Below are 27,955 nucleotides of genomic sequence, written 5' to 3'. Positions count from 1 at the left end.
TGCACAGCTGACGGGGTGTATCACTAGTGATATAATGGGTACACATTAGACTATGTACCCGATATGTCGTTATGATCTGTGGGATCTGCCAAAGTTACATCCGCCCCACCTGCAGTACAGCATGGTTCTGCCCATTACAGAAAGATGTTACTTTGCGATCCTTACTGAATTAGGCCCTGTGTAGAGAACATATGTACGGTACTGTATATGTAATATCATACGTCACTGTCATATAAACTGCAGCCTGCAATTAACATGGTACAATGGTAAGTGCTGCCGCCTGCTGGCCATTAGTTATGGTGCAGGTATATTTTTATATACAGTATACAGGTTGAGTTTCCCTTATCCGGAATGCTCAGGACCCCGAGCATTTCAGATAAGGGATTTTTCTGGTTTTTGGAATATTTTTTTTTAACATACTTATCTGGTCCCCCCAATGGTCCCCCGGCCTCCCCCAGCAGCCTTCAGGTTCTTCTTCAGTGGTCCCCAGGGGTGCATTGCGTGACTTTGCAGGAGTGCCGGTCATCTCACCGGCATGCCCGCGCACTGCACCCCTGGGACCGGAGATGCCGCAGAAGAGGATCCTGAAGCCCGTCGTAGGCGCCGTAGGACATGGTAAGTATTATAAAAGGGGCAGGGGGAAAAAAAATAAAAAAATATTCTGAAAAAACACGGTTTTTGGAATATTTAGTTTTCTGTTTATTCGGAAACGGGAGACCCAACCTGTACCTGATTCTTTTTGTTTTATCTAGAATTTTTTTTACATTTCTTTTAGCATTTTTTCTTTGTAGTTGTACACCATCTATTATAGTCATTCTGAAAACTTTATTTTAACGATAAAAGGTTGCGACTGACAAAAGTTTGACGTTGACAAAAAGGACAACACAATTAGAAGGTTTACATGAAAACGGACAATTCAGTAAAAGGTCAACAAGTTTTTTTTGTGTCAATGTTGACACCTAAGCACGAGTATCTAGGTCCAGAGCCATGTAGGCAGTGGAAAGAGATGCAGTACCAGTCAACCTGCCCCTAACTGTCATTTTTCTAGAACATCCTGTGACATGGCAGTTTAGTGCTGATTGGCTTCTACTTTATTACTCCCCACTTTATCACTTTTTGAAGCTTAGTACATCTGGACACACCCATCGCTGCTGCACCAATCGCCACATGTGACTTCTGCGGTAATTGCTGTGATTCCGTCATCATACGATTGTGTTTAAATTGCTCCCGCAGCTCATAGCAAAGCATTGAGTGGCGATGTAGCCGTGTGGTCATTCCGCCACTCGCATGTGATTTTGGTGGCTGTATTGCGGCAATGATAACGCAGCTACATCTGAAGCTGTACAACGTTCCCCTTGTGCATAGTGAACAGCGCAGAAAGCACACAGCGTCCGCTGCTGGGCACGGGCCAATGAGTGAGTGGGAGAGGTGAGGGCAGATACAGGGATAACCAGGTCCTACCGTGATAGGACCCAGCCGTGCAGTCGTGGGAGGAATGAGTAGATCATTAGGATGCGGTCAGCAGACCCCTCCCCAGACCCCGCCATAGCCAGCCGGGTGGTGACTCACGTCTGTTACCTGCACCCATTTGTAATTGTAATCAAGGCTCATCTAAATAAATCAAGTAGTGGCTGTAATGTGTGGTACATACAGGATTTTACATATATGCATTAAATGTGCGACCTCTATATAACGTTAGTTACCATTTACCTTCTCTTCTCTTACAGCTATTGTGATGAGATCAGTTACATCTACAGGTATGTATCATATATCTGTCGGTCTGTCTATCTAACAGGGTTGACAGTGGCGGAACTCAAAATTTTGCTCCCCCTGCCAAAAAGTTTGTGGCGCCCCCCCCCCCCTTCCTCCAGGCTCCTCTCCAGCATGTTTCCCCAGCATGTGACGTGATGACATAACACGCATTACGGAGAAGCTGAAGCAGGAGAAAGGAAGAGAGACCAGCAGACACTGCTGCTTCCCTTGGCTCCGACACATCCCAGGCCGCCCCAGCACGCCCATCCGCCCGCCCATCCTGTACACAGTAGCCAATAGCCGGCTCTGTGTACAGTCAATTGAATCAGTGGGGGAATTTGACATCTCCGCCATGGCCTAACCTGCGCTGCTGCTGACTTGCCTCCGGTTCTCAGCAAGTGGGCAGTGGCAGGCAGCAGCATATCATTGCATCGAGCGGGTGCCAGCGCCCACACAGACCCTGCTGCTGCTTGCCTCCTCAAGCGGCTGCTGGGGCTGCCCCACAGTAGTTATGCCACTGAGGGTTGAATACTTTTTTCGTGGGTACACAAGATGTGTTTTTTCTTGCAATTTTACTTGCAATTCGATTGAATCAGGATTGAATCGAATGGAAGGCAAAATGCATTAGATTTGACTATATAGTACAGATCTGTACTACAGATGAAGCCCTCTCATCTATTCCTTTAATAGGATTAAGTGAGTAATAGGATTACTCTGCTAGTCCCCTACTGTATTGTTATATGTATTGTATTGCAGCTGAGAACAATAGGATAGCCAAGGAGAGCCGTGCTGAGCCATGGCCTAAGGAAGATAAATGAGAGGGGCTACATCTGTATATAGTCTTACCTGACAAGTCTATTTTTCTATTCGATTTACACTACACGGGAATGTGCGTTGGGATCAAATCTGCATAGAATGTAGAAAAACCATTTGATGCCTATTCGACTTTTTTTTTCGATTTTCTATTTGATTTTGCTTCTATAAACAAAATGGAATAGAAGAATAGTGCATATCTCACTGTGTGTACGCACAACTAAAGTTTCCTCTCCAGGAGACGCCCAGAGAGAAGACTATCAGCAGCAATTCAGTAGACTGGGGCTGATGTAGACATCATCAAGCCCCACCCCCAGTACGCAAATCCCGCCATTTGCAGGTCTTCGAGGGGCGGGGCTAAAAGGACAAGATTTGCGTCATTGGCCCCTCCCCTGAAAAGTAGATCTATCTGCAAATGATAACATCATGTTGACATATGTCAACCTGTAACTCCCCTTGTTCTCAGCGTGTATACTCTATACTCTGCGGTATATAACAGGCAGACTGTATATCAGACTGATCTGATGTACATGGGATTGCAGATCAGATCGGATGTCAAACAGGCCACGGTGGCTGTGTGACATCTCCCACAAATGGTCCTGAGATTCCTGCATTTTCATGTGTGTGCCTACAACGCTGTGTTGACACCCCAGCAATGCTGCACCACCGCCTGCTTCGGCCCATTGACTGTGGTTGCATTTTCCTGAATGTGACTTCAGTTTAAGGGGTTGCACATATGCGCAATGGTGCAGAATAGTGGAAATTGCTGAATAGTGAGTTTCACTATTCTGCGATGGGTGCTGACAACACCCCATTACAACCTTTTGATGGCTTTTCAGTTGCAGTACCATGGGACACACATAAAGGGTTCTGATAAAGGTCCAGGTGATAATGACTATGTACAGAAGCTGGTTCTAGGCTGGATAGAGGACATTTGGCTTTATGTGATATTTTATGGTGTGTATCCAATATGAGCTTTTCTCCCTTGTAGGATGTGGTCAGCTGGCATATAGTCAGCGTGTGGTGGGCGGCCAGACCGCTGTGCTGGGAAAGTGGCCCTGGGTGGCTGCCATTGTAAAAGGAACGTCACAAACTTGTGGTGCGGCCCTGATCTCCAACACATGGCTTGTGACAGCAGCACATTGTGTAAGGTAAGAAGAATAGATTCAGTAAATGTCTCAACTGAGCAACAAAAAGGCAGCCCCTACTACTATAAGCATGAGACTATGGGACAGATTCAGCTGTACACACACAGGGCTGCAAATTCGCAGCAACGGAAAGGCAGTCCCTTCTGGTATATGCATCCAACAATGGGCCTGATTCAGACATACACACTGGGTTGCAAATTTGCAGCAACTGAAAGGCTGCCCCTTCTACTATAAGCATCTGGTGCCATCTTATCTGTACGTAGCTATGCCCAATCACACACTCACACACTGGCCACGCCCCTTCTGCCTGCGGGCCCAGCATAAGTCTCACCAGCACAGTTTTGTGACAGACTGTGGGACAGATGTATTAAGCCTTAACAAGAGATAAATGCAGGTGTGATAAACGTCCAGCCAATCAGCTCCTTACTGACTTTTTTCAAACACAGCCTGTAACATGGCAGTTAGCAGGTGATTGGCTGGACGTTTATCTCTCTTTATCACCCCTACATTATCTCTTGTTAAGGCTTGATACATCTGACCCTTTGTGAGATAGTAATAAATGACAGCGGATGATTTCCCTGGGAATAATGATGTCCCATTCTTCTTACCGCAGAAGCACAACTACCGATAATTTACAAGTGTTTCTGGGCACTGTGGATCTCGCTGGACCCAATACTACAAGGGTTGTAATACCTGTGAAGAGGCTCATCATCTACCCTTACTATGATACGGATACAAACAGCGGGGACCTGGCATTGATGGAACTGACCACACAACTGACATATAGTGCCCGCATTCAGCCAATCTGCCTGCCATACCTCAACCAGAGCTTCCCCGATGGAATGAAATGTTGGCTTACCGGCTGGGGCGCCCTTTCCGAAAAAGGTGAGGGAACCAGGTAGAGTGTTTGTAACTTAATCCCAGATACATTACAAAGTAAAGTATGTATGCGCTAATATACCAGATTACCCTACATGTGGGCAGACTTGTATCTCTGTGTCCTGACAGGTTATTATATATGTACGGGATCTGTGAGGGGTCACAATTCAGCTCTTAGACCTTTTATTTGTCTCTAATATACAGTAATTTGTATTACTCAGATTGGGGGTCTGGCACACAGAGGGAGCTCCCAGCATTCTTGTTGCCCACTGCCTGTGAACGTCCTGGGGCAGCAGGCGTGAGTCATGACGGGGGACTGTATCTGTGCGGCGGGCTGTGGCTAGTGATCAGAGGACCCACTGGTAGCTGTATTGAAGGGGGTTCTGGCGGCTGTGTGGTGATAGAGCATCCCAGGCCATACCCTCTGTCTGAGCAGCCCGGGACACTTCTCCCCATAGCACCCCCCTGATGGCGGCCCTGGATGTACAGTACTATGTGCTTTACAGCAGGTGCGCTTGGTGAATGTCTCAATGGGTCTGATTCATACCTGGACGGGTGACTATAGATATACTGTGCATGTGTCTAGGGCACAACGAGGTGCGCAAAGCTGTCCTGTGACAAAATCCTGCTGTTGTTTTTGAACGCTGCCCATACCGAAGGTGATTGACAGGAAGCCGGCATTTGAGAGTGGTAACCGGTCGTGTTCCAGGAGTGTCAGGGAAAACACAAGTGTGCTCAGGCATTTAGAGGGAGGGTGTGTTATGTCATTTCTGGTCCCGATCAGCCTGATTCTTTTGCAGCCACCAAGTCCTGGGCTGCACACACTGGAAAAATCATTTGATGGTAGCAGTGGCGGCTCCTGCTATTGGGCTGCAGGACTGCAGCCCCTCCAGTGAAAACCAGGAGGTTTCCAGGGTACAACAGGCAGCCAGCATCAGAGCTCTGGTGGGTGCGCACAGGCGCATTCCTGGGCGTGCATTCTACCCTGGGGGGTGCGGTATCTACCTCTGGAGCTCTCTGCTGGCTGTCTGTGTCTCTCCCTGTCCTCATGTGTCACATGATCACATGTCTTTCCTGTCAGGAGTCACAACACCCGGCTCCACGTGTGACCTCCTCTCATGTGGGGAGGAGCTCAGCATGTAGTAGCTTCCTATTGGAAGCTGCTACTGCCCATCATACAGAGGACTGAAAACTCCTCCCCTACTCGGGCTGCCAGTACATGGAGCAATGACAGCAATAGCTTTCCAGCCGGAAGCCATTCTGTGCACATAACCAGCGCTACAGTGCTTCCATGGAGTAAGTCGGCTCCTGATTGGCCGCTAGGCGGCCAATAGAATCATTCAGAGGAGAGGCGCGGAAGATGAAAGATCTCTGCGCCTCTCAGTCCGTGAGCGGGGTACCGGCGGCTAATGCGGTGGAGACATAGAAGATGACGGGATCTTCGCCAGAGGACCTGGTGAGTAGGATTTCCTTCCACAGGTTCCCCCTATGGATTTCACCGGACTCTGAAGCCCTGGAGCCCCGGACCCCCAACTCAGCAGCCCTGGAGCCCCGGGACCTACGTACGGGTTCAAGATAGGTAAGTATCAGTATGTGTGTAATGTATGTATTAAACTTTTATTTTTCTGTGTTGTCAGTGTGTGTTTATTTAACTATTTATTTTACTGTAGAACTACAAGTGCCAGCGGGCCCCATAATGCTCCGCATGCTGGGACTTGTGGTTCTCCAAATCCCAGCATGCGGGGGAGGCTTGCTGGGACTCATAGTTCCACAGTAAAAGATAATAGTTTATTCTATTTTTTTACACTGAAATCAGCCCGGTGACCACCGCACAGGGTCACCGGGGACAGCACCAGGCTTCAGCCTGGTCAGGTAAGTCCTGGAGGGGGGGGCTTTATTGGGGGGGGTCCCCACTCCCCCAGGGCCCCTGGCCAGGCTGACTGGTCGGTAGGGTTAATGTTTTGGCCGCAGGACCTTATATAATAAGTGTCCTCCTGCTGTGGCATTACCCTGGCTGGTTTAACCTGGGGCTGGTTCTTAAAATACGGGGGACCCCTAGTCATTTTGTCCCCCGTATTTTGGGAATCAGCCCCGGACCTGGAGCCTGGGGCTGGTTTTAAAAAATCGGGGAACCCCTATTTGTCGGGTTTCCTGATTTTTTTATTACCAGCCCCGCCTCTTTCAGCCTGGTGCTGGTTACGGTCCAACGCCTTTTTTTTAATTTTTTAATTTTTTTCTATTTTTTTTTACACTGCAGCCTGCACGGATCTGACTGATCCATGCAGACTGCCTGTAGGAATTCGTATTAGCGGCCGTATATACGGCCGTTAATACGAAATAATACGACTTCGGAGGGTTACAAAGCAGTCGTATCTGACTGCTTTGTAAATTCCCCTCCGGAACACGACTTTGCATACGCCGTATGCAGTCGTAGTCATTCGTATCAAGAATACGAATACAATTTATTGTATTCGGATTCTTAGTAAATTTCCCTTAGGAGCGCTCTTTTAGAATAAAATTGAATAAGCAGTATATATAAATATGAAATAAAGTAAGAAATAAAAAACATATAATAATGTGTGCCAAACTTTATTTCCTGCCAAATTGAAAAAAAAAGAGATTTAAAAATGTTTACACTCTTTTGAGTGATTTTTTGTTGGAAATGTGGATTTTCTTCAGGTAGCTTAGTATTCGTAAAAAAATTGTATTCGTACAGCAAAATATGATTTTTTTTATGCGTATTCGTATTTTCAGGATTTACTATCCTGAAAATACGGTATTCATGGTGTATACATGGCGTATTCATATTTTTTAATACGAATACAAATGAATACAACATCGATAGAAAACGCCTATTTTTAACATGAAAACAATGTACTTTAGTCATTTACTAACAATTCGTATTTGTAAAAAATACGAATATGAATCGTAAAAAAATACGCACCTTGATTTGGAAGTGTATTTCACATCTTAGAATTTTACGCATGAGGAAAAAAAATCAGAAAATAAACCGCAGCTGATCAAAATCACAAATGTGTGACTTATAAAAGGCCACTAAGCACACATACACACTTTTAAAATTATCTATTTATTTTTACATTTTTTTTTGCACTGCAGCCTGCACGGATCTGACTGATCCATGCAGGCTAAAGCCAATACGAATTTGTATTTTCAAATACGAATTTGTATTTTCAAACACGAATTTGTATTTTAAAAACACGAATTTGTATTTAAAAAACACGAATTTGTATTTAAAAATACAAATTTGTATCAGAAAACATACCAATCAATACGCCATCGGATAATACGAATCAGTCAAATACGACTGATTATTAAATTATACTCCGGAATACGAATGAAGTTACGAATACACCAGTCGTATTCATTCGTATTAAGAATACGAATACGATTTTTGGTATTTGTATTCTTAGTAAAAAAGGGAAAGGCATCACACAGGGAGTGTTAGTGTTAGGGGCAGAGGATGGGTGTACTTACCCGGCCCCTGTAGAAATTCTGCTCATCGGGATGATGTCATCGTTCTTGTCATTGCCTATATGTATCCTGGCAGGTAAGTGAACCTGCATAGCAGCGACTACAAATGCCAGTGTGCAGGCAAACCTTGATGCGATTAGGCGCCTGTGCCGCTTTACATTGACCTGACAACTCTGATGAATTAAAAACTTTTGAGAGCTAAGGGGTGGACCTATCAATCAGGTTAAAAAGTGCAGAAGTTTCTCAGAGCAGCCAATCGGCTTCAATGTCACATTTACCAAGTACACTCCAAAACATGATACTGTAGTTCATTGGTTGCTATGAGAAACTGCTCCTCTCTTCACTGCATGAAACATCAATGACTAAGGGGGTCTATGTACTAAACATTTGAGAGAGATAAAGTGGGGACACATACCTTATTGCCACCCATTTGAAAAACTGTAATTTGGATCTGCCGTGCCTAAGGAGCGGGCGGTCTGAAAAGGGGGCAGGGTCACCTCTTCAGCAATCTCCACTGCTCTGACTCCGCCCCCCCCCCACACACACACACCCACGGGACATTGCCAGCCGCGGGAGGGACAGTGGGACAGTCTGCAAATAGTGGTGCCATTCCTCTGTAATGGGGACAGTTGCGAGGTATGTGATAGCAGTAAATCATCTGGTCAATGTACATGAGATGTATTATTATAATGTAATAATGTATCCACCCGTATGTGTTGTGTTTCAGAGAAGTTACCTTCGCCCTTCTCGCTGAAGGAGGTGGAGCTTCCGCTCATTAACAGTAAAAAGTGCGATGACATTTTCCATGCTGATTTCATGGTTTCTAGTTCAGAACAAGTAGTGGGGGACACGATGATCTGTGCCGGCTACCCAGAGGGGAAGAAAGATGGCTGCCAGGTAAGGACCGGTGACTGAAATACACAATCTTACAATTACCTACCTCCATTAGGGGTGCCCCATTCTAGAAGCTATACTGTACATAGGGCCTTATTCACACTCATTTGTAATTTAGCAAAACAATGCTTGGTGCCTCGCTATGCTTGACACACTGGATGTGTCCTGAAGATGGCGATGTGTCTGCGGCTAACATGGCGGTGGCAGCATGAGACCGATAACCAGACCCGTCATCTCTCATACTGGGGATACCCTGCCTTACATTGGCTGACTTTTTTTGCCGGACTTGAAGTAATTAATCATCGTTCCCTGTAAAATGATTACCGCATAATCTCTGCTGTGTCTTTTATCCTGTATTTGGACACATCTGTTGCTGTTTGGTCACAACTCCGAATTTCAAACCAATTGTGCACGCGACTTAATCTAAAAATGTGGTGCGTGCAGCCCTGCCGATTATCAAATGGCAGCGCATGTGTATGGTATGATGATTGACAGCTGGGGGGGTGTTTGTAGGCAGTACCTGGCATTTTCTGGGATTTCCACCTAAAAATGCAGGTGTTCCCTGGCCATTGGGAGGGATGTCCACAGTGGCCTCCATCTCTGCACGGGCATTGCAGCACTAGTACATGGGGAGATGGAGCTTCCCTCAGCTCTGCGTGCAAGGGGAAACCATGGTTCGGAGCCGTGCACAGGGGCAATGGAGAAACTGTCTGAGGTTAGTTAGGGGCCTATGTTTCCCCACAGCCAGGGGGTACAATCAGTGTGATCTATACCCCGTCCATCCATCCCACAGACAGAGCAGGCTGTCGCCACTGAGCACTCACTGCTGCCCAGCTGGGACACATAGATGGTGCTGGCCCCCAATAAACCCTTCCATCCGGCCTTAGAAAATGCCATGTAGCACTATGCTCACCCATGGAAGATAAATGACCCACCAATGGCCTTCCCACAACATTACGGACACCCTGGAATCCATGAGATCCATCCACTTTCGTCCACCTCAGAATCACCCCATAATGCTAGATTTACAATACTATACGACTCCAGTTCTCAGTCACACTCAGGTTTAGGAAGTATCCAATCATAGTGTATGAGCTATTGTTACTGTACAGCTCAGACACGTTCCGTACCCACCCAATATAATGCCCACCCAGCCTTGTTTATACAGATGGATCCGCACTAGTTTAGCGGGGGGTCTGATTGGCAACTGTTATCCCCCGGCAGCTGCTGAAATAGGGACGCGCACGCACGAGGTGCTCGTGCGTTACCTTCCAATGGAGCTCCCCGTCAGTCCCCAGCCGCCTCCCCACACCACCCCTCTAACCCCGCAGGGTTCCCGTCCCCCGCTGCTGGAAAACTGGGACGCGCGTGTGTGAGAGACACTCGCGCGTCCCAGTCAGATGGAGCACCTCTCCGCTAGCCGGGGACATTCTGGCTATCAACGGCGCTGGCTGTATTTGTCTCTTCTGCCAGGACACCAGTCTAAACTCACACTCATTTTATTCCCTAGGGAGACTCGGGAGGTCCCTTGGTGTGCCAGCTTGGTAACTTCTGGAATCTAGTCGGAATTATGAGCTGGGGAGTTGGTTGCGCCCGACCAGGCATTCCCGGGGTCTACACAAGGGTTTCCAACTTTGTGAACTGGATACAGAACCAAACTGGTATTAGTGATGCTAAGGCTTATGAACGTATAGTGGACACCACAACTGTCAGGCCGAAAACTTCCATTACAACGAGTCACACTACAGCTAGCCCAAACACAACCCAAGCCATAACTGTCAGGCCGAAAACTTCCATTACGAGTGACACTACAGCTAGCCCAAACACAACGCAAGCCACAACTGTCAAGATCAACACTTTCACCGCTAAGAATAAAACTGGGGCCGCCCAGATCATCAATGACTCTGAAACCAGCCACGATGGGGCCACAGGAGCTGGCGTGGGCCCTGAAGTATCTATGTGTCTTCTGGTTATGGCCGTTGGGTTCAGCGGAATACTCTAACTGAATGTTGTATAAAAAGTTTCAGATACATTGTAAATACTTTGTTACCATAGTGATGGAACTGCCGTAGAGTTTAGACTAATTCACCCTTCTAAGATACAGATGGAGCCTTCCTCAGCTAGCCTTCTCTGGAGAGCCATGGGTCACCAAGGCCTATTGTTCTCAGCTGCAATACACAGTGGCAAACGCAGGATTTTCCGAAGGGGGTTTCCAGAGGGGCGGAGCAAAGCACGGAAATGGACACTTAGGTGACCCAGTATATGCCGGGTCAGTAAAAGTATTAAAGATAGACCAATTGTATATAAATAATAATAATAATAATAATAATAATAATAATAAAAAAAAAAAAAAATATATATATATATATATATATATATATATATATACACACACACACATATATACACACAGGGGTGTCAACAGCAGCGTAGACCCCTGGGCATAGCAATGTATTGGGGACCCTACCGATCCTCCAGCGGTAGGGGTGGGGGAAGCTTTGATGTCCCGCGGGTGGTAGGGGGTATTATATCAACCGCTCAGCATGTAGGGCCTGGATCTGTAATTTCAACTAATTACCCCTTTACTGCACAGATGGTGGAAGAAGGGGGCATTGGGCTGAATGAAGGGGCCCTGATACAAAACTTCAAGGGTGGTAGAGGATGTTTAATACGCAGAGGAGGGGTGTATAGTGGAGTGGGCTTATTATTCATCATTTTCTGGTGGGAGGACAGCTTGCTTGACTGCAGATATCTCCAGTTCCCGGAAATAGATTTCTTAGATTTTAATGGAATAAAAACTAGAGAACCCGACCTACCAAATAGTATTGGGGACTAGGGGATCAGAGTTCAGGAGGCAGAGCAATCTGCCAACGAGTATATAAAACTACATACCAGGTGTGTGGAGCTGGAGCAGTAACCAGTTGCTGGAAGGCTGATATCTCTGGTTCTGAGAACAGTAGAGACAAGCTACTAGTGTCCAGCAAAGGGGGAGAGTCCCAGATTTTGGAATATACCCTCAGAAAATCTCTAGGTCAGACAGAACCTGAAATATCTGACTGGAAAGCGCAATTAACAGGCTTGGATGGGGACCACTGCTTTGAAGTCAGATATCTCCGGTTCCCAAGGGCCGATTTTTAAAATTCTTGTACCCATGGAAAGAGGGGACCCTCAGCTTTCAGTCTATGGCCCGTAGACTCCTGGGGGGGGGGTTTCTGGGTACTCAGAAACCCCCCCTGCGTGTGCTAATGAACCCGCACAATGAACTACGAAATATATGATGCTCAGATGCAATCAACCCTATGACTAACACCAGGCGCAAGGTGGGGCCCACTTCAAGCGGAAGAGCCGCCATAATGATGTCAAAAACACCACATTTGAATGCCCCCTAGTAAATATTTGGAAGGGTTTAGTCCAATGTATCTGTGTGTCAAACTAAAGATTTAGGTTCCAGCATTGCCTATGACGTCTGTTACTGTGATGTGATGCCATCCTATACTAAGGTGCACTTCCTCTCGCATCTATGGTCTGATACAGACCAACTGCAAATTACACCCCCCCTCCCTCTCCACCCTCTGACTCTCCCCCCCCCCCTAGTCTGGGACCGTGGACTCTAGCCCAGATAAATCTCCCCCTTTTCTGATTAGATCAAGCTTATAGGTCCTCAGAGCCGTTGGACGCGGGTCTCGGCGAGTGGGACAATACCCGGGTTTTTTTTCACCCTTCAAATTCTTATACTTTGTCTTTATTGATGATGTTTGACCCGGCGTTGTTGTAGCTATGTACGCAAAATATACTCTTTGATATGTACCATTTGTAACACTTGCTAAAAAACCCAATAAATATGTTTGAAAAAAAAATTGTTAATAGTAGCATCCAATTAGGACAATGAATGCAATTATCAACATATAACTAATTCGAATGCTCCATAAAGAACTTCTTATTTATTTTTACACCTTCTAGATGTTAGTATCTGATTTGTTGCCCATAGCAACATCTTCAATAGAACTTTCATCTAAGTAAATCAACCACCACTGGTTAATTCTGTTGGAAGCCAATTAATCTACCAATATATTTTTGGGGGACTGTGTGAGGAAACCAAAGTATCCAGGGGAACCCACACTGGCATGGAGAGAATATACAAACTCCACACAGTTAGGGTGGGGATCAGTAATGTGAGTCAGCAATGCTAACCATTACACTATCCGTGCTGCCCTACTGTCCCGTGGGTTTATCACTTACTGTATTCCACAGTGAATCTGCCGTACCCTCGAACACTCCAGAAGGTGAGGACTCCCCTCATAGGTCAGGCCGTATGTGACCTTCTGTACAATGACGGCACCTCCACCAGCAGTAGTACCACCATTATCCAGGATGACATGATATGTTCTGGTCACAAGGGTGGAGGAAATTACTCCTGCCAGGTAATCACTGCGCCTCTATTCAATTGTAGAGGGAAATGTTTGTTTTTTTACAATTTTATTTGAAATGTTTTTATTTGTGTCAATAATATGAAAAATACAGGACAAGCATGAATAAAAAATGATCATAAATAAACAGCACAGTACAGCACAGCACAGTACAGTAGAGCACAGTACAGTACAGTACAGTAGAGCACAGTACAGCATAGTACAGTACAGTAGAGCACAGTACAGTAGAGCACAGTACAGTACAGCATAGTACAGTACAGTAGAGCCCAGCACAGTACAGTATAGTAGAGCACAGCACAGTACAGCATAGTACAGTACAGTAGAGCACAGTACAGTACAGCACAGTAGAGCACAGCACAGCCGAGAGAAATGCTGGGCCCCAGTAACATTTTGGGGCGTGGCCTAAGTGTGGGAGGTGTGGTCACTTCACACACTTAGGCCACACCCCAAAATGTTTCGTGGGGGGGTGAAAGAAAACTCTAAACTCAGCAGCAGTACACACCTACAGCATGTGCTATGCTGACAGCAGGCTCAGCATGAGCTCTCCTGCTGTGAGATGCTCATGCTGATCCTGCTGTCAGCACAGCTCAGCACATGCTGTACAAGTGTGTGCTTCTGTTGATGCTCAGGAGGGACGGAGGGGGAAGGGAGTGGTCGGACCAGGGCCCCTCCAGCAAGCCCAAGCAATTAGTACCCGCCCCACCCCTCCCCTCTCTTGGCTGCCCTGCATATAGGTGGGGAGTAAAAGTAAAACAATGAAGGAGGGAGAGCTTATTCTCCTAACAAATTCTTCAAACAAGTCCTGGTTCCGGGGCTGGTCCAGGGACCTGGGCTCCAGGGCTGATGTCTCCGGGGTCCAGGATCCGAAGTAGTCCAAAAGGGGTACCTAAGGAAGGAAATCCTACTCACCTGGTCCCCGGCGACGACCTCGGCATCTTCTCCGGCAGACGTGCTGCTCCCGGCTGGTACCCGCTCACGGACTGGAGAGGCGCAGAGATGTTTCATCTTCTGCGCCTTTCCTCTGGCGGCCAATCAGGAGCCGAGAAAGTCGGACCCCGGACCAGCCCCGGAACCAGGACCAAGGCCCCGGAACCGGACTCTTCAGCCCTGGAGCCCCGGACCAGCCCCGGAACCAGGACCAAAGCCCCGGAACCGGACTCTTCAGCCCTGGAGCCCCGGACCCAGGATCCAGGGACCGACCTACGGGCTCAAGGTAGGTAAGTATCAGTATGTGTGTGTTATGTATGTATAAAACTTTTATTTTTCAGGGTGTCAGTGTGTTTTATTTAACTATTTTTTGTACTGTGGAACTACAAGTGCCAGCGGGCCCTTTAATGCCCCGCATGCTTGGACTTGTGGTTCTCCAAGTCCAGGCATGCGGGGTAGGCTTGCTGGGACTCATAGTTCTACAGTAGAAGACAATAGTTTTTATTCTTTTTTTTACACTTTTCATCAGCCCGATGCCCACCGCCCAGGGGCATCGGGGACAGCCCCGGACTTTCAGCATGGGCTGGTAAGTCCTGGAGGGGGGGGGACCCCTTCATTGGGGGGGTCCCCACTTCCCCAGGACCAGGACCCCTGCCCATGCTGACCTTATATAATAAGTGTCCCCCGGCTGTGGCATTACCCTGCTGGCTGGTTGGGTCTGGTGCTGGTTCTTAAAATACGGGGGACCCCTAGTCATTTTGTCCCCTGTATTTTGGGAACCAGCGCTGGACCTTGAGCCTGGTGCTGGTTTCATTAAATCAAGGGAACCCCTATTTGTTTGTCCCTCTGATTTTATGATACCAGCACCGGCTTTTTGAGCCCGGGGCTAGTTATGCTTAGGAGGGGGACCGCACGCCGTTTTTTTTTGGTTTTAACTATTTTTTTTACAACAGAACCATGCGCAGATCTCAATGATCTGTGCATGTTTCTGATAAAATCGCCAGGCAGAACCTGGTCTATTTTTTTTGAGATTTTTAGTAACCTTTACTAGAAATCGCAACCCATTAAATATGCGAGTTCTATACTTTTTAATGGGAAAACATCTGGATGCGATTTTTAGTCTAACTAAAAATCGCACCTTTAAAAAATGCGATTTTTGCCGCAAATCGCACCCTATAAAATATGTGATTTTCGGGAAATGCCCGAAAACGGCATATTTTGCGGAAAAAAACGCAAAAAAAAAAATCGCCTCCCATTACATTTCGCCCACAATGTTAAGTGCTGTGCTGCATGTTTTAGGTTAGAAATGATTTTGACAAGGTTTATGTCACAAATGTGATCTCATTTTGTGCTTGTAAGTGATTTTGAACATTGACGATTACAGCTCACCGAAACAAACCAGATGTGATTATGGTACTAATTCAGGTTGGTTTGCAAAAGCAAACTCCTTCTTAAAAAGACAAAACCATGCTGCACTGCAGGTGAGGCAGATGTAACAGGTGCAGGGGGAGTTAGATTTGGGTGGCCTGTGTTCACATGATATCTACAGTATATTGCAGTGTAAAAATAAAGCAGCCATTATTTACCCTGCACAGAAACAATATAACTCACCCAAATGTAACTCTCTCTGCACATGTTACATCTGCCCCACCTGCAGTGCACATGGTTTTGTCCATTAAAGAAAGCGTTTGCTTTCGCAAACCATCCTGAATCACCCTCTATGTCCATCTTTATAGACCTGTTTCTCTCCGACTTTTAAACTCTGCTCCCATCACATTGGCTAAGTGCATGTCTAACATGGGTAATAGCAAACCTCCCAAGGGGTGGGGCGTATGCAAATGAGGGGTATGCTTATGCTAATTAGCTGCAACCTCATTTTCATACGAGAATAGACGCTGTGCGCATGCGCACAGCGTCTATTCTATTAGATTGGGGGGTCTCCCAACTGCCACCCCCCCGCAGCAGGACAATGCCTGCCGCGGGTGGGACAGCGGGACAGGCCCCGAAAATCGGGACTGTCCCGCTGTAATCGTGACAGCTGGGAGGTATGCAATAGAGAAGGAGGCAGGGACAGATTTAGAGGGGGGCGATTAGGGCGTTGCCCCCCCCCCCCCCCCCCCAGGACATTCAGTCAGCCAGAACAAAGTAAACAATCACTCTCTGAAGTTATGTCCTGGCTCTCCCTCCGTCCTACCTCTCCCAGCGCCCAGCCAGGGAGCAGGTCACATTAGATGCCTCTGCGAGTCTGCGGTAGTAAATCACACTGGAGGTTATTCTGGTTGGTGCGTATATTTCAGAGCGGTCCGCTGTGCGGACATGGTACGAAGAAACGCCCACCGGTCCTCTGCATTCGCACAATTCACCACTATTCTCTGAACACCGAAATCTGTTACATGACCCACTTATGCAATTAGGCAACCTCATTAAAAAGGGATTGTTTTTAATGGTCATCTATTATTTCTCAAATTGATAATTAAACACTTTACTACCACTTTAGATTAACCCTTACATCATGCTAAGTTCACCACATTCTTTCTTGCCCCTTTACGCCCATGTGCTATGTATGCATATTATATCATAAATTATTCTTCACATGCAAACACACACATACACATCAACACACTATGTACATCTTTACATTACCCTTCACTTTCTAGCACTTGTATGCCATAAACCCATCTATATACTGTATATACCTTTTGCACCTTACATAAATAAACATCACTATTTATACTTATACTGTAAAATAATACAATAACACACAGACCACTTCTAAGTTTCCACAAAAAAATGTATTTACATACAAAAAAAAACAATTCACAGCAGCAGGTCGCAGAGGTCCTGCACATCTGCAGCCAGGATCAGCAGGTGCTGGCGCAGCCTGAGGAGGGCCCCTCTGACACCCTCGCCTTCTTCCCTCTGGTCATCTGTGGGCATGTTAAAGGGGGTTCAACATTAATTATGCTATTCAGGTAGACATTGTACAGTCAATCCTAAGTACCTACAGCATGAGAAATCATACATACAAACAATTACATAGGCAATAGTGTTTCTAATGGAAAAAAAAACTATTATGGTGCCACACAAACACATACAGTGGCTTACACTACAGAATATGTGACTGATAAAATTGCCAATGTTTGTATCAAAATCACAACAACACTTGAGCCTCACTCACACTTGTCCTGCCTTAACACTCACCAATCTACTAGAAAGCTACATCCACTAAAACTTGTCACATTTTGCCATACATATATACCTGCATGTCACTGCTTAATAGCTAAACTGCATGATAGATAGATAGATAGATAGATAGAAACCACATTAAAAGGTTAGGCTAGTCCCTCTACCCCTTACTTCCTGAATCATTGTCACATTGCCAGATAGGTGAAAGTGCAGCACTAATCCGCTTCCATACACCAAACAATTTCTAAGGTAAATCCATCCTACATAATAGTTGTCAAATATACATGGCAACAACACGGGCCCACTGGCTAGAGGGGGGCCCAGGGGAACTGCCCACTTGTGACTCCAGTATAAATCAGGCCTGCCCATATTCCATTGATGTTTTATTGTTGCTTCTATACAAAGACCCTCCATAAATAAACACTCATCACCTACATGAGCCTCCAGATTCCACGTTTGCAGCATGGCCCTATAACCCCAAAGCGTGTCTGTTGTTATCCATTTGTTTGGACTAGTCTTTACTATATTATAGCAAAATGTAATCAGCTGTGCGACATAACAAACTGTACCTAAATAAGTCAGTAATGAGGCATTAGGTCTACTTACCACTGCCTGCCAGCTCCACACCCATTTCCGGCTCAACGTTGCTGGGTGGTGGGTAGTTGGGTAGGGGGGTAGGTCTGCCTCCTCATGACCAGGGTAGCTGGGTGGGGAAGGAAATGGGAATGAGGAGGTTGGTGAGTGGCTAGGGGGAGGGGTGTGTGTATACTCCTCCTCCTCCATCTCCACCTGTCCCGCCTCCTCCTCCTCCTCCACCTCCACCTGGCCCTCCACCTCTACCTCCACCTCCTGGGCCACCTCCGGGGCCTCCTCCTGGGCCTCCTCCTGGGCCTCCTCATGGCCCTCCTCACGGCCCTCCTCACGGGCCTGTCTGGCTCTCTCCCGCACTGTGAGTTAAACAAACAAAATGGTTGAGTGTCATTTGACATTCTAATTACTATAACAAGTACATATCATATCCACATTAATGCATGTGATAGAGGAAGTATCACACATATAGTATATGCCATTTCTATATCATCAACACCCAATTGACCTCATGTAATATAATTATTTAATAATGTGAAAATGAAAACATTCACTGTTAATTATGTGTGTTTTGCGTCAATACTTACAGCGTTCAAGACGCCACCTCAAAAGTAAATCCGGCTGCCGCCAACGCAGGTCGGACCATCGCCTCTCCAGCTGGGCTACGGTCCTCCGCACATTTGTGCGCGCGAATATTCGGCCCCGGGCTGCAACGTAGGCCCGGAGCTTGTCCCTATTTGAAATATAGGGACCTGCCTGCCCCAGCCTCCGCTCCATAACGGAGACCAGGGCAAGCAGCTCCCCAGTGCTGAAGGGCGCTGCTCTTTGATATGAAGCCATTTTAGCAATGGCACATGTAAAATATTCATGTCCTGTGATTGGTTGTTAAGTGTAGTATTTGGTATTAACTTTATTATTCATTTTGACATGCACAATGTGTATGCGCTACAAGAATCGGCTAAAACATCGCACCGCCAAGCAACGCTTGCTATCGGTTGGCATCGCATAGCTGTACTTCGCATTACTTACTGTATGCATTTATGTGTATGCGTACATTTATAAGAAAAAACACATACACATACTAGCAGTTCTCCTGACTACACCATTATATTGGACACATTATACACCTAAGCTGGCTGCCTGCCTGGCTCCTACTTCAAATATATAAAAAAAAAAACACCCAACAAAATATATATATATATATATATATATATATATATATATATATATATATATATATATATATATATATATATATATATATATATATATATATATATATATATATATATATATATATATATATATATATATATAGACTTCCCCAAATAAGAACGTCACTCCAGGTCTTTTTTTGAAATCAAGTGCGGTTTTTACTGCTGTCTACGGCGTTTCGGGCCAAGCCCGTCTTCAGGACATACTCAGTTATACAAACATAAGTGACTGACATTTATACCCGTGTTAAACTTACCCATCCCGGCGCTGCCCGCTCTCTCCTCCGTCCACCGGCGTGTTCTCCGTCCCACTTCCGGGTTGGTCTCCCGGAAATGACGTATCGCCGTCCAGGGACAGTATGATCGACGGGCAGCACTGCGATGCACTGTGTAGTGTGTCTGAAACAATACAAAACAAACAAATGCAAATGCAAGAGGATATTGCAAAAAAGACCTCATAAAAGCCAGAGACAAGGCCAGTAGGGTTAACCGAGATGAGCTCCTACTACAAACAAAGAAAGACAAGAAAAGGGAAGAACAACAATCTTTCATGTGGGTGACCCATTTCACGAATAAGAGCCCGGTAATGGTTAAAGAGATTAAATCCATTTGGCCAATTATCAACAGCGACCCCGACCTGAAAAGTTTGAAAGGGACACGTTTAGTCCCCAGCTACATCAGGGGCCCGAACTTGAAGGACATCCTGGTAAAAACTGACATAACGGGGAGAGGGACGAATAGACCCACACACTTTCTCTCCAGGAAAGCAGGGTGTTACAGGTGTCTGGGATGTGCCACCTGCAGTCACATGGTTGTGGGTGACACATTCAGCCACCCTTTCTCGGGCAGAACATACAAAATCAGGTTTGCCTTGACATGTACCACACGGTACGTTGTGTACCTGATATCGTGTCCGTGTGGCCTACATTATGTAGGCAAGACGGTGACACAGTTCAAGGAGAGGATGGCCCAGCACAGGACAGCCATAAGGGCTGCCCTGATTAGTGGCACAAGTGAACAAGCAGTGGCTCGTCACTTTGCCTTGGCCAAGCATAACATCGCGGCATTGAGATACCGGATGATCGACCACATCCCAGCCTCCCTTAGGGGTGGCGATAGGGATAAGCAGCTATTACGTTTGGAGAGTAAGTGGATTCACAAGCTCAATACAGTCAGCCCACATGGGCTCAATGAAGCCAATCATCTCGGGTGCTTCTTGTAACAAGGATCTCTAGATTTCTCCATTAGATGTCAGGTAGGCCCGGATAAATAGGGACCACCTTGCCATCTAAATCTAATGACTAAGTCTAAAACCATAAAAGCCATACAAATATGAAAAACATAGAGTAATATAGATTTGATAAACTATAAAGTGTAACTGGGAAGACAGCCAGATAAGATCCAGAGTAAACATGCAGATAGTGCTAAAAAATAAAAAAATAAAAAGAGCACACATTGTTTAGCAGATTATTTTTAACATTTTAATTTTTTAGTATCTCACATTAAAATTGACACAGTTAAGTTGGATTTGAGTTTTGACACAAGTTTCTTTAAGTTATTTTTCACTTTGAATTGTTGATTTTTTTGGTGAGACAGAAATAGTAGGTGTCGACACAAGGGAGGAAGCCGACTGGGGAGAACCGGTGGAATTGGGCCGATCCACTTTGAGTGGACACGGCTAAATTCCAACCCAGGGACCAGTGACATGCCCCCTGAGTGATACACACCATTTAGTAGCACACTAATAGTTTTTTAGCTAAGATATTTTCATTATTTATTATTTATTTAATTATTTAAATTTTAATGAGTGGAAATGTATGTATTGTCAATAATGTTTATTATCTATTGTCCACATGTAATATTGGTACACTTGATGTACACCAATACACCAGTGCCATCTAGTGATCACATATATTATAACACATAGAGCATCACACATATTGTGCATATGACAGATGCAGAAACGTCACAGATAGAAAGACCCCACATTTGTAATGTACACATCACATACAAGTTTTTACCACACAAGATATATAATATGTTGGGGCTAGTTATCGATAATGTTTTGCATTTGTTTGTTTTGTATTGTTTCAGACACACTACACAGTGCATCGCAGTGCTGCCCGTCGATCATACTGTCCCTGGACGGCGATACGTCATTTCCGGGAGACCAACCCGGAAGTGGGACGGAGAACACGCCGGTGGACGGAGGAGAGAGCGGGCAGCGCCGGGATGGGTAAGTTTAACACGGGTATAAATGTCAGTCACTTATGTTTGTATAACTGAGTATGTCCTGAAGACGGGCTTGGCCCGAAACGCCGTAGACAGCAGTAAAAACCGCACTTGATTTCAAAAAAAGACCTGGAGTGACGTTCTTATTTGGGGAAGTCTATATGTGGTCAGCTTATGTAAGCTGACGATTGAGCGAGCACCCGGGCAGGTTCATTTGCATTTACTACGTGGCAGTGCCGGACCACTTGTGAGAGATATATATATATATATATATATATATATATATATATATATATATATTAAATCTACAAAGAAAATAATCACCAACACACCAACATACCAAACATACATGGTGAAAAAAGTATGAAAAACAATCTACTCACCAGACATGGATGATAACCTCAGCTACAATATTGGAAACATAAAAGAACATTTTAAAATCTATGAACAAGGTATAAGTGTGACCTGCAATATTGGTCTAAAACCAATACACCTCAAACATAATACATAGTGCAATTGATATTGGCATTAAGAGGCCATGGTGCGTAATTGTCAATTTCGAGGACACAAAATTAACATACTTTTCCACCTTCATGGGTGTAATTGATCAGAAATTGGGTTGGTCTGTGCAACATTCAAAAATGTACCTGAAGAATCTTTGGGCAACAGAGTCCCGCAGCTGGTATCCCCGACGGCTTTCCGGGGAGCGGGATGGGCGCAGGGGAGGATCTTGCGGCTCAGATGGAACATCCCACTCATCAAAGGGTATCTCACGCCGCACAGCTATGTTGTGAAAGAATGCACAAAAGCCCACAATCCTCGACACCATTTCAGGCGCATACTGTAAGTCACCACCAGTCCGGTGGAGCACTCTAAATCGACCCTTTAACAGGCCAATTGAGCGCTCCACCACTTGCCTGGTGGCAACATGCGCCCTATTGAATGCCTCCTGTGGGCCTGGTGCTGGGGAGCTGTACGGCGTAAGCAGCCAGGGCGTACATGGGTAATCGGAGTCACCCAGAACCCACGCATCACGGCCTTCAAGCTCTTGGAGTCTCTGCCAAATCCCGGTTTGTCGGATAACATGAGAGTCATGGGCACTTCCGGGAAACTTCGAGTTGAAAGCGAGAATTTCCATGGATGGGCCACATACCACCATCACGTTGAGTGAGTGGAACAATTTTCGGTTCCTATAGATCTTCTCACTTCGTGATGGAGGCACAAATGGTACATGGGTGCCATCCACAGCCCCTATCACATTAGGGAAGCCAGCAATTTGATGGAATGCCTGCTGGCTTCTGTGAAGGGTCTCTTGGGCAAAAGACATGGCCATGAAGTGCCCCTTGCGCCTAAACATGGCTGACGTCACACGCCTCAGGATTCTGCTGAAAGCAGGCTGGGATATTCCAGCAAGTACTGCCACTACTTGTTGGAATGATCCTGAGGTGCAGAAATGCAAGACCGCCAGCAGCTGAGTGTGAGGCGGAATTGCCATTGTGAGCCCATGAAGAGGTTCTAGATCACTCACAATTAAAGAGAGTATATCTAGAATTACATGTGGGGGTAACCGGTACCTAGTAAGTACCTCATCATCGGGCATCCCAAAGAGTGTCACCCGTGTGCGAAAGATTCTTGCATGTCCTGGCCTCCTTGGGCGACGAGTGGGTTGAGCCGCAAGTGCCCTTAGCCCATTAGCCACAAAGTCCATCATTGCTTCAGCAACCTACAATAAAATGATCAAATGAAATGGAACACCTATGCAAAGAATGCTCATCCCAAAAAATTAGTAGAATTATATGAATCCATACGTACAATAGACGGCCGCCCAGTGAAGTCCCGAATATCCATAATGATCTACAATGATGTAACAAGAATATTACCTCACCACACAACTATGTAAACACAAATATCTCTCTTACATTTAACACCTAAACACTAATGAAGTATTATATATGAGAACAATTGATCATGAAATCATGTAGTCTGACACATGAATGACAAATTGAAAGAAATATGTTAGGTGAAAATGCATGGGACATCAAAGTGTGCGCCTTCAGATGGTGTGAAAGGGAATGTTGTAACATGAATAACCTCCATTGTGAACTGTAACAGTATGGGACACATTTCAGCTATTGATGGGACATGTAGTTCACCAATATATGGTGGCCCACAGGTTTAACACCTGTGTGTTAAATGGTGGCCAGCTAACATGATTCATTAATGCTAGCAAGCCTTTGCTGACCAAAAAATCTTTGATATGTGAACAAATGTTGCATACATTATTACCCTTACATTGTTAATGTATATCATCTCTACAATGACCATGGGAGAGCTTACCTTAGACCCGGCCGCAATACAGATCTAGAGACAAATTAATCTAGCATCAAACCACTATTTATAGGCCTATCACATGTGTTGTGCATGACATCAGTGATGACTATTGCATGACTTGTGGGGTGGATTTCCAAATGGATTGGGTTACTTACATTTTTGGTACATTCACAACAATAGCACAGTACTAATGAACATTCACAGATAGCATTTATGATTTTATAACGTTGGAGGTGGCCATTATAGAAAATATTACAACATTTCACCTAAATTAGACTTTGAAGGTACGCCAGGTTTTGTAAATTCGAATTGACACTACTATGGGCGTGGCCTATGCGCCGCACAAACAGCACGGCGTACGCAGCCGTACGGAACGCTGCCGTACGGAACGCTGCCGCAAAAAAAAAAAACACACAGGGTGGGGCTGAAGTACGCCACTGACAGAAATAGTATATAAAGGTGTGCTAGAACCACAAAATGGTGTTGCAAACATGGCTGGCTCTCATTCTGAGGGAGAGCAAGACTTCCAGAGCCTCATGGAACGCCTGGACTCCAGCACCTCCTATGTGCCCCTTCAACAACAGGCATTTGGAGGAGAGCAGGCAGCTGGGCCATCTTCTGCCTCAGCAGAATCATTGGGAACACAGCAGGTGGCTTCCCAAGATAGTAGCATGGCCAGCACTTCAGGTACAGCGACAGGTGGCCGTGGCCGTGGCCGTGGTCATGGTCAAAAGAGTCCAACAGAGGATCCAGACACCAGGAACATGGCATTCGAACCGCAGGAGCTTGCCATTCTGGTACCCCATGCAAGGGATTGGATAGAGTGTCCACAGGAGAAGCTGACACACACCAGGAAATGGAAGATTTGGGATGACATAACCGCGGAGATTAATGTGGTAGCTCCACAAGTTCGTGAGAGGGAGCATGTGAAGAAGAGGCAAGTTAAAGTGTGCTACATTTGTGCAGAAGTAGACCAGTAATGTTTGTATTACAGTATATGTTAGATGGAGTTGGGGAATGGTCGGTCACGTTGCTAGGAGCAACAGAGATGATTGGCATGTCACTTATTCTATATTTTTGGGAGGTTGAGTGGGAATGTTTGTTCTAAGTGTTGTGTTTATAGTTTTACATAATGTAAGTTATGTAGAATGAAGCACACATTGACATCGGTAGCAGATTCCAATGCATGCTACATCAAACGTCAGGGGCAGGGGCGGGCTGGGCCGGGGGGCAGGGTGCCATGTGCCCCCCAGGCCGCTCTGACACGAGTGCTTCGGGCCGCGGCCGCCTTACCTACGTTACACTGCCGGTGGCCATGTTCCTGTAGTCTTTTAGAACATGTCTGCGGGCTGCGGCTACAGAAACATGGCCGCCGGCATCCACAGCTACATGGAGGAGGGCCCCGGCCGGCAGCCTGTTTCCTCTGTTTACCCAGCACTTGCAGACGCTGGGTGTGGACGTCATGACAATGACGCCTCCCACCCATGCGTCTGCAGAGAAAGGATTAAGCAGGCACGCACGCTGGAGTCTGATGAGTCGGGGGACTGATCTGTGGCTGCAGCAGGAACAATTCAGTAAGTGAGAATCAAACTCACTGAGGTCAACGCATTACTTTTATATTATACAGGGAGAGCAGCCTGTGGTGTCTGGCATTATTATTATTATACAGGGGGAGCAGCCTGTGGTGTCATGGCATAATGCCATGACACCACAGGCTGCTCCCCCTGTATAATAATAATAATAATAATAACGCCATTACACCACAGGCTGCTCCCCCTGTATAATAATAATAATGCCATGACACCACAGGCTGCTCCCCCTGTATAATAATTTATGTGTCATGCATTACTTTTATTATATTATACAGGGGGAGCAGCCTGTGGTGTCGTGGCATTACTTTTATATTATACAGGGGGATCAGCCTGTGGTGTCATGGCGTTATTATTATTATACAGGGGGAGCAGCCTGTGGTGTCATGGCGTTATTATTATTATACAGGGGGAGCAGCCTGTGGTGTCATGGCATAATGCCATGACACCACAGGCCGCTCCCCCTGTATAATAATGCCATTACACCACAGGCTGCTCCCCCTGTATAATATAAAAGTAATGCCACGACACCGCAGGCTGCTCCCCCTGTATAATATAATAAAAGTAATGCCATGACACAAATTATTATACAGGGGGAGCAGCCTGTGGTGTCATAGCATTATTATTATACAGAGGGAGAAGCCTGTGGTGTCATGGCATTACTTTTATATTATACAGGTGGAGCAGCCTGTGGTGTCATGGCATTATTATTATTATACAGGGGGAGCAGCCTGTGGTGTCATGGCATTATGCCATGACACCACAGGCTGCTCCCCTGTATAATAATAATAATAATAATGCCATGACACCACAGGTTGCTCCCCCTGTATAATAATTTATGTATCATGGCATTACTTTTATTATATTATACAGGGGGAGCAGCCTGTGGTGTCGTGGCATTACTTTTATATTATACAAGGGGAGCAGCCTGTGGTGTCATGGCATTATTGTATAATAATAATGCCATGACACCACAGGCTGCTCCCCCTGTATAATAATAATAATAATGCCATGGCAGCACAGGCTGCTCCCCCTGTATAATATAAAAGTAATGCCATGACACCACAGGCAGCTCCCTCTGTATAATAATAATAATAATGCCATGACACCACAGGCTGCTCCCCCTGTATAATATAAAAGTAATGCCATGACACCACAGGCAGCTCCCTCTGTATAATAATAATGCCATGACACCACAGGCTGCTCCCCTTGAATAATAATTTGTCTCATGGCATTACTATTATTATATTATACAAGGGGAGAAGCCTGTGGTGTCCTGTCTTTTACGCAATGGAGCAGCCTGTAGTGTCCTGTTTTTATTATAACACAGGGAGCAGACCGTTGTGTCCTATTATACAGGGGGAGCAGCCTGTTGTGTCCTATTATACAGGGGGAGCAGCCTGTGGGGGTCTTTATATTATACAGGGGAGCAGCCGGTGGGGTCCTACTTATGGGCCAGTGCTCTGGACTTGCCCCCCAGGCTAAAAGTTGCCAGCCAGCCCCTGGTCAGGGGTGACGTATTAATATGAGAACTTTGCTTGCAGGTGGCACGACTTCAAAACCAACCTGAAGAAGAAGCTGACCAAACGGCGGGAACACAGCCAAACCTCTGGGGCTGGCCCCATGCCAGCAAAACTGAAGCTCACCCCCCTGGAAGAGATGGCTGTTGGCTGCATAGCCATAGAGGAGATCCGGGGGGTGAGCAGCATGGATAGCGAGGCCCCAGTGGAAGTCTTTGCTACTTATGTAGAAGGTAATTGTTTGGCATGGCATAAGAACTTGGTACTAATTTTCTTGGAATGTGTTGTAATTGTAATTTTCTCTTTCACCAGCATCCCCGCCGTTTGGTCAGGCAAGTCTTCAGGAGATGGAGGAGTCTGTGCCACCTGCCACCACTGCCAGACATGTGCAGCAGCAGCAGCCACCGGCCACACAGGATGTGGACAGGTGGGTGGAGATGCTTGGCCAGATTCACCAGCAGGGAGAGATAGCATCAGAGCGGCTGCGTAGGACGGAGAAGGTCATGAAGGGTCTTGTCAGCACCCAGCAGTCCGTAGCTGCCAGCCTGCGGGTGCTGGCAGATCAATCCTGCCGGATGAATGACCTCCTCCAAGACCTAGTTACAACCAATCGGTCCCTATTGGCAGCCGTCTCTGGTGCTTTCCCACCACCAGCACTCCCTACTGGCAGAAGGGGAAGAGCATCAACCCCTTCGCCATCATCAGGCCCACCTGTCCCACCATCCCAACGTGGCCGTGGCCGTGGGCGAGGAGCTGCTGCTGCACGTGGCAAGGGCCCTTCCAAGGCCAAAAAGCCCCGCACATGAACTTGTGTCCACATTAATCTCCACCCTTATGTCTTCCCAAATCTTTCATTTTGCTGTGTGTGGGTCAGCCTCCTGTGTGCAAACCAATCCCCTGCACAGGGTACCCACATTTGCCCTCGGTTCGAATGCTGTGTTTGATTCCTCTGTTGGCCTCTTT

At 46.2% G+C, this 27,955-nt stretch overlaps 1 protein-coding gene and 1 long non-coding RNA gene across 2 annotated transcripts; one reads left to right on the top strand and one right to left on the bottom strand.

Moving 5' to 3' along the window:
- Window positions 1-255: 255 nt before the first annotated feature.
- On the top strand, window positions 256-10,980 carry LOC146021069 (serine protease 33-like). The gene is made up of 5 exons (XM_083154870.1): window positions 256-266; window positions 1,728-1,757; window positions 4,327-4,598; window positions 8,812-8,981; window positions 10,489-10,980. Exons 1-5 carry the CDS (start codon window positions 256-258, stop codon window positions 10,978-10,980), a joined length of 975 nt encoding a protein of 324 aa, XP_083010996.1.
- A 7,380-nt stretch (window positions 10,981-18,360) lies between these two features.
- On the bottom strand, window positions 18,361-23,590 carry LOC146019770 (uncharacterized). The gene is made up of 3 exons (XR_014450670.1): window positions 23,365-23,590; window positions 21,936-21,957; window positions 18,361-18,465 (listed from the first exon to the last, which is right to left on the bottom strand). It is a non-coding gene; the product is annotated as an uncharacterized LOC146019770 (long non-coding RNA).
- Window positions 23,591-27,955: the final 4,365 nt, after the last annotated feature.

The sequence above is a fragment of the Crinia signifera genome, chromosome 7 (assembly GCF_055691185.1).
Source record: "Crinia signifera chromosome 7, ASM5569118v1, whole genome shotgun sequence".
NCBI lineage: Eukaryota > Metazoa > Chordata > Amphibia > Anura > Myobatrachidae > Crinia > Crinia signifera.
The sequence above is the reverse complement of the archived record's forward strand: the minus strand, read 5'-3'. Positions and strand labels throughout refer to the sequence as shown.

Bases quoted from the DNA above. Each gene is read 5' to 3' on its own strand.
- LOC146021069 (XM_083154870.1), top strand. The intron at 1,758-4,326 runs GTATGTATCATA...TTCTTACCGCAG, and splicing joins GAGATCAGTTACATCTACAG to AAGCACAACTACCGATAATT. The intron at 4,599-8,811 runs GTGAGGGAACCA...GTTGTGTTTCAG, and splicing joins GGGCGCCCTTTCCGAAAAAG to AGAAGTTACCTTCGCCCTTC.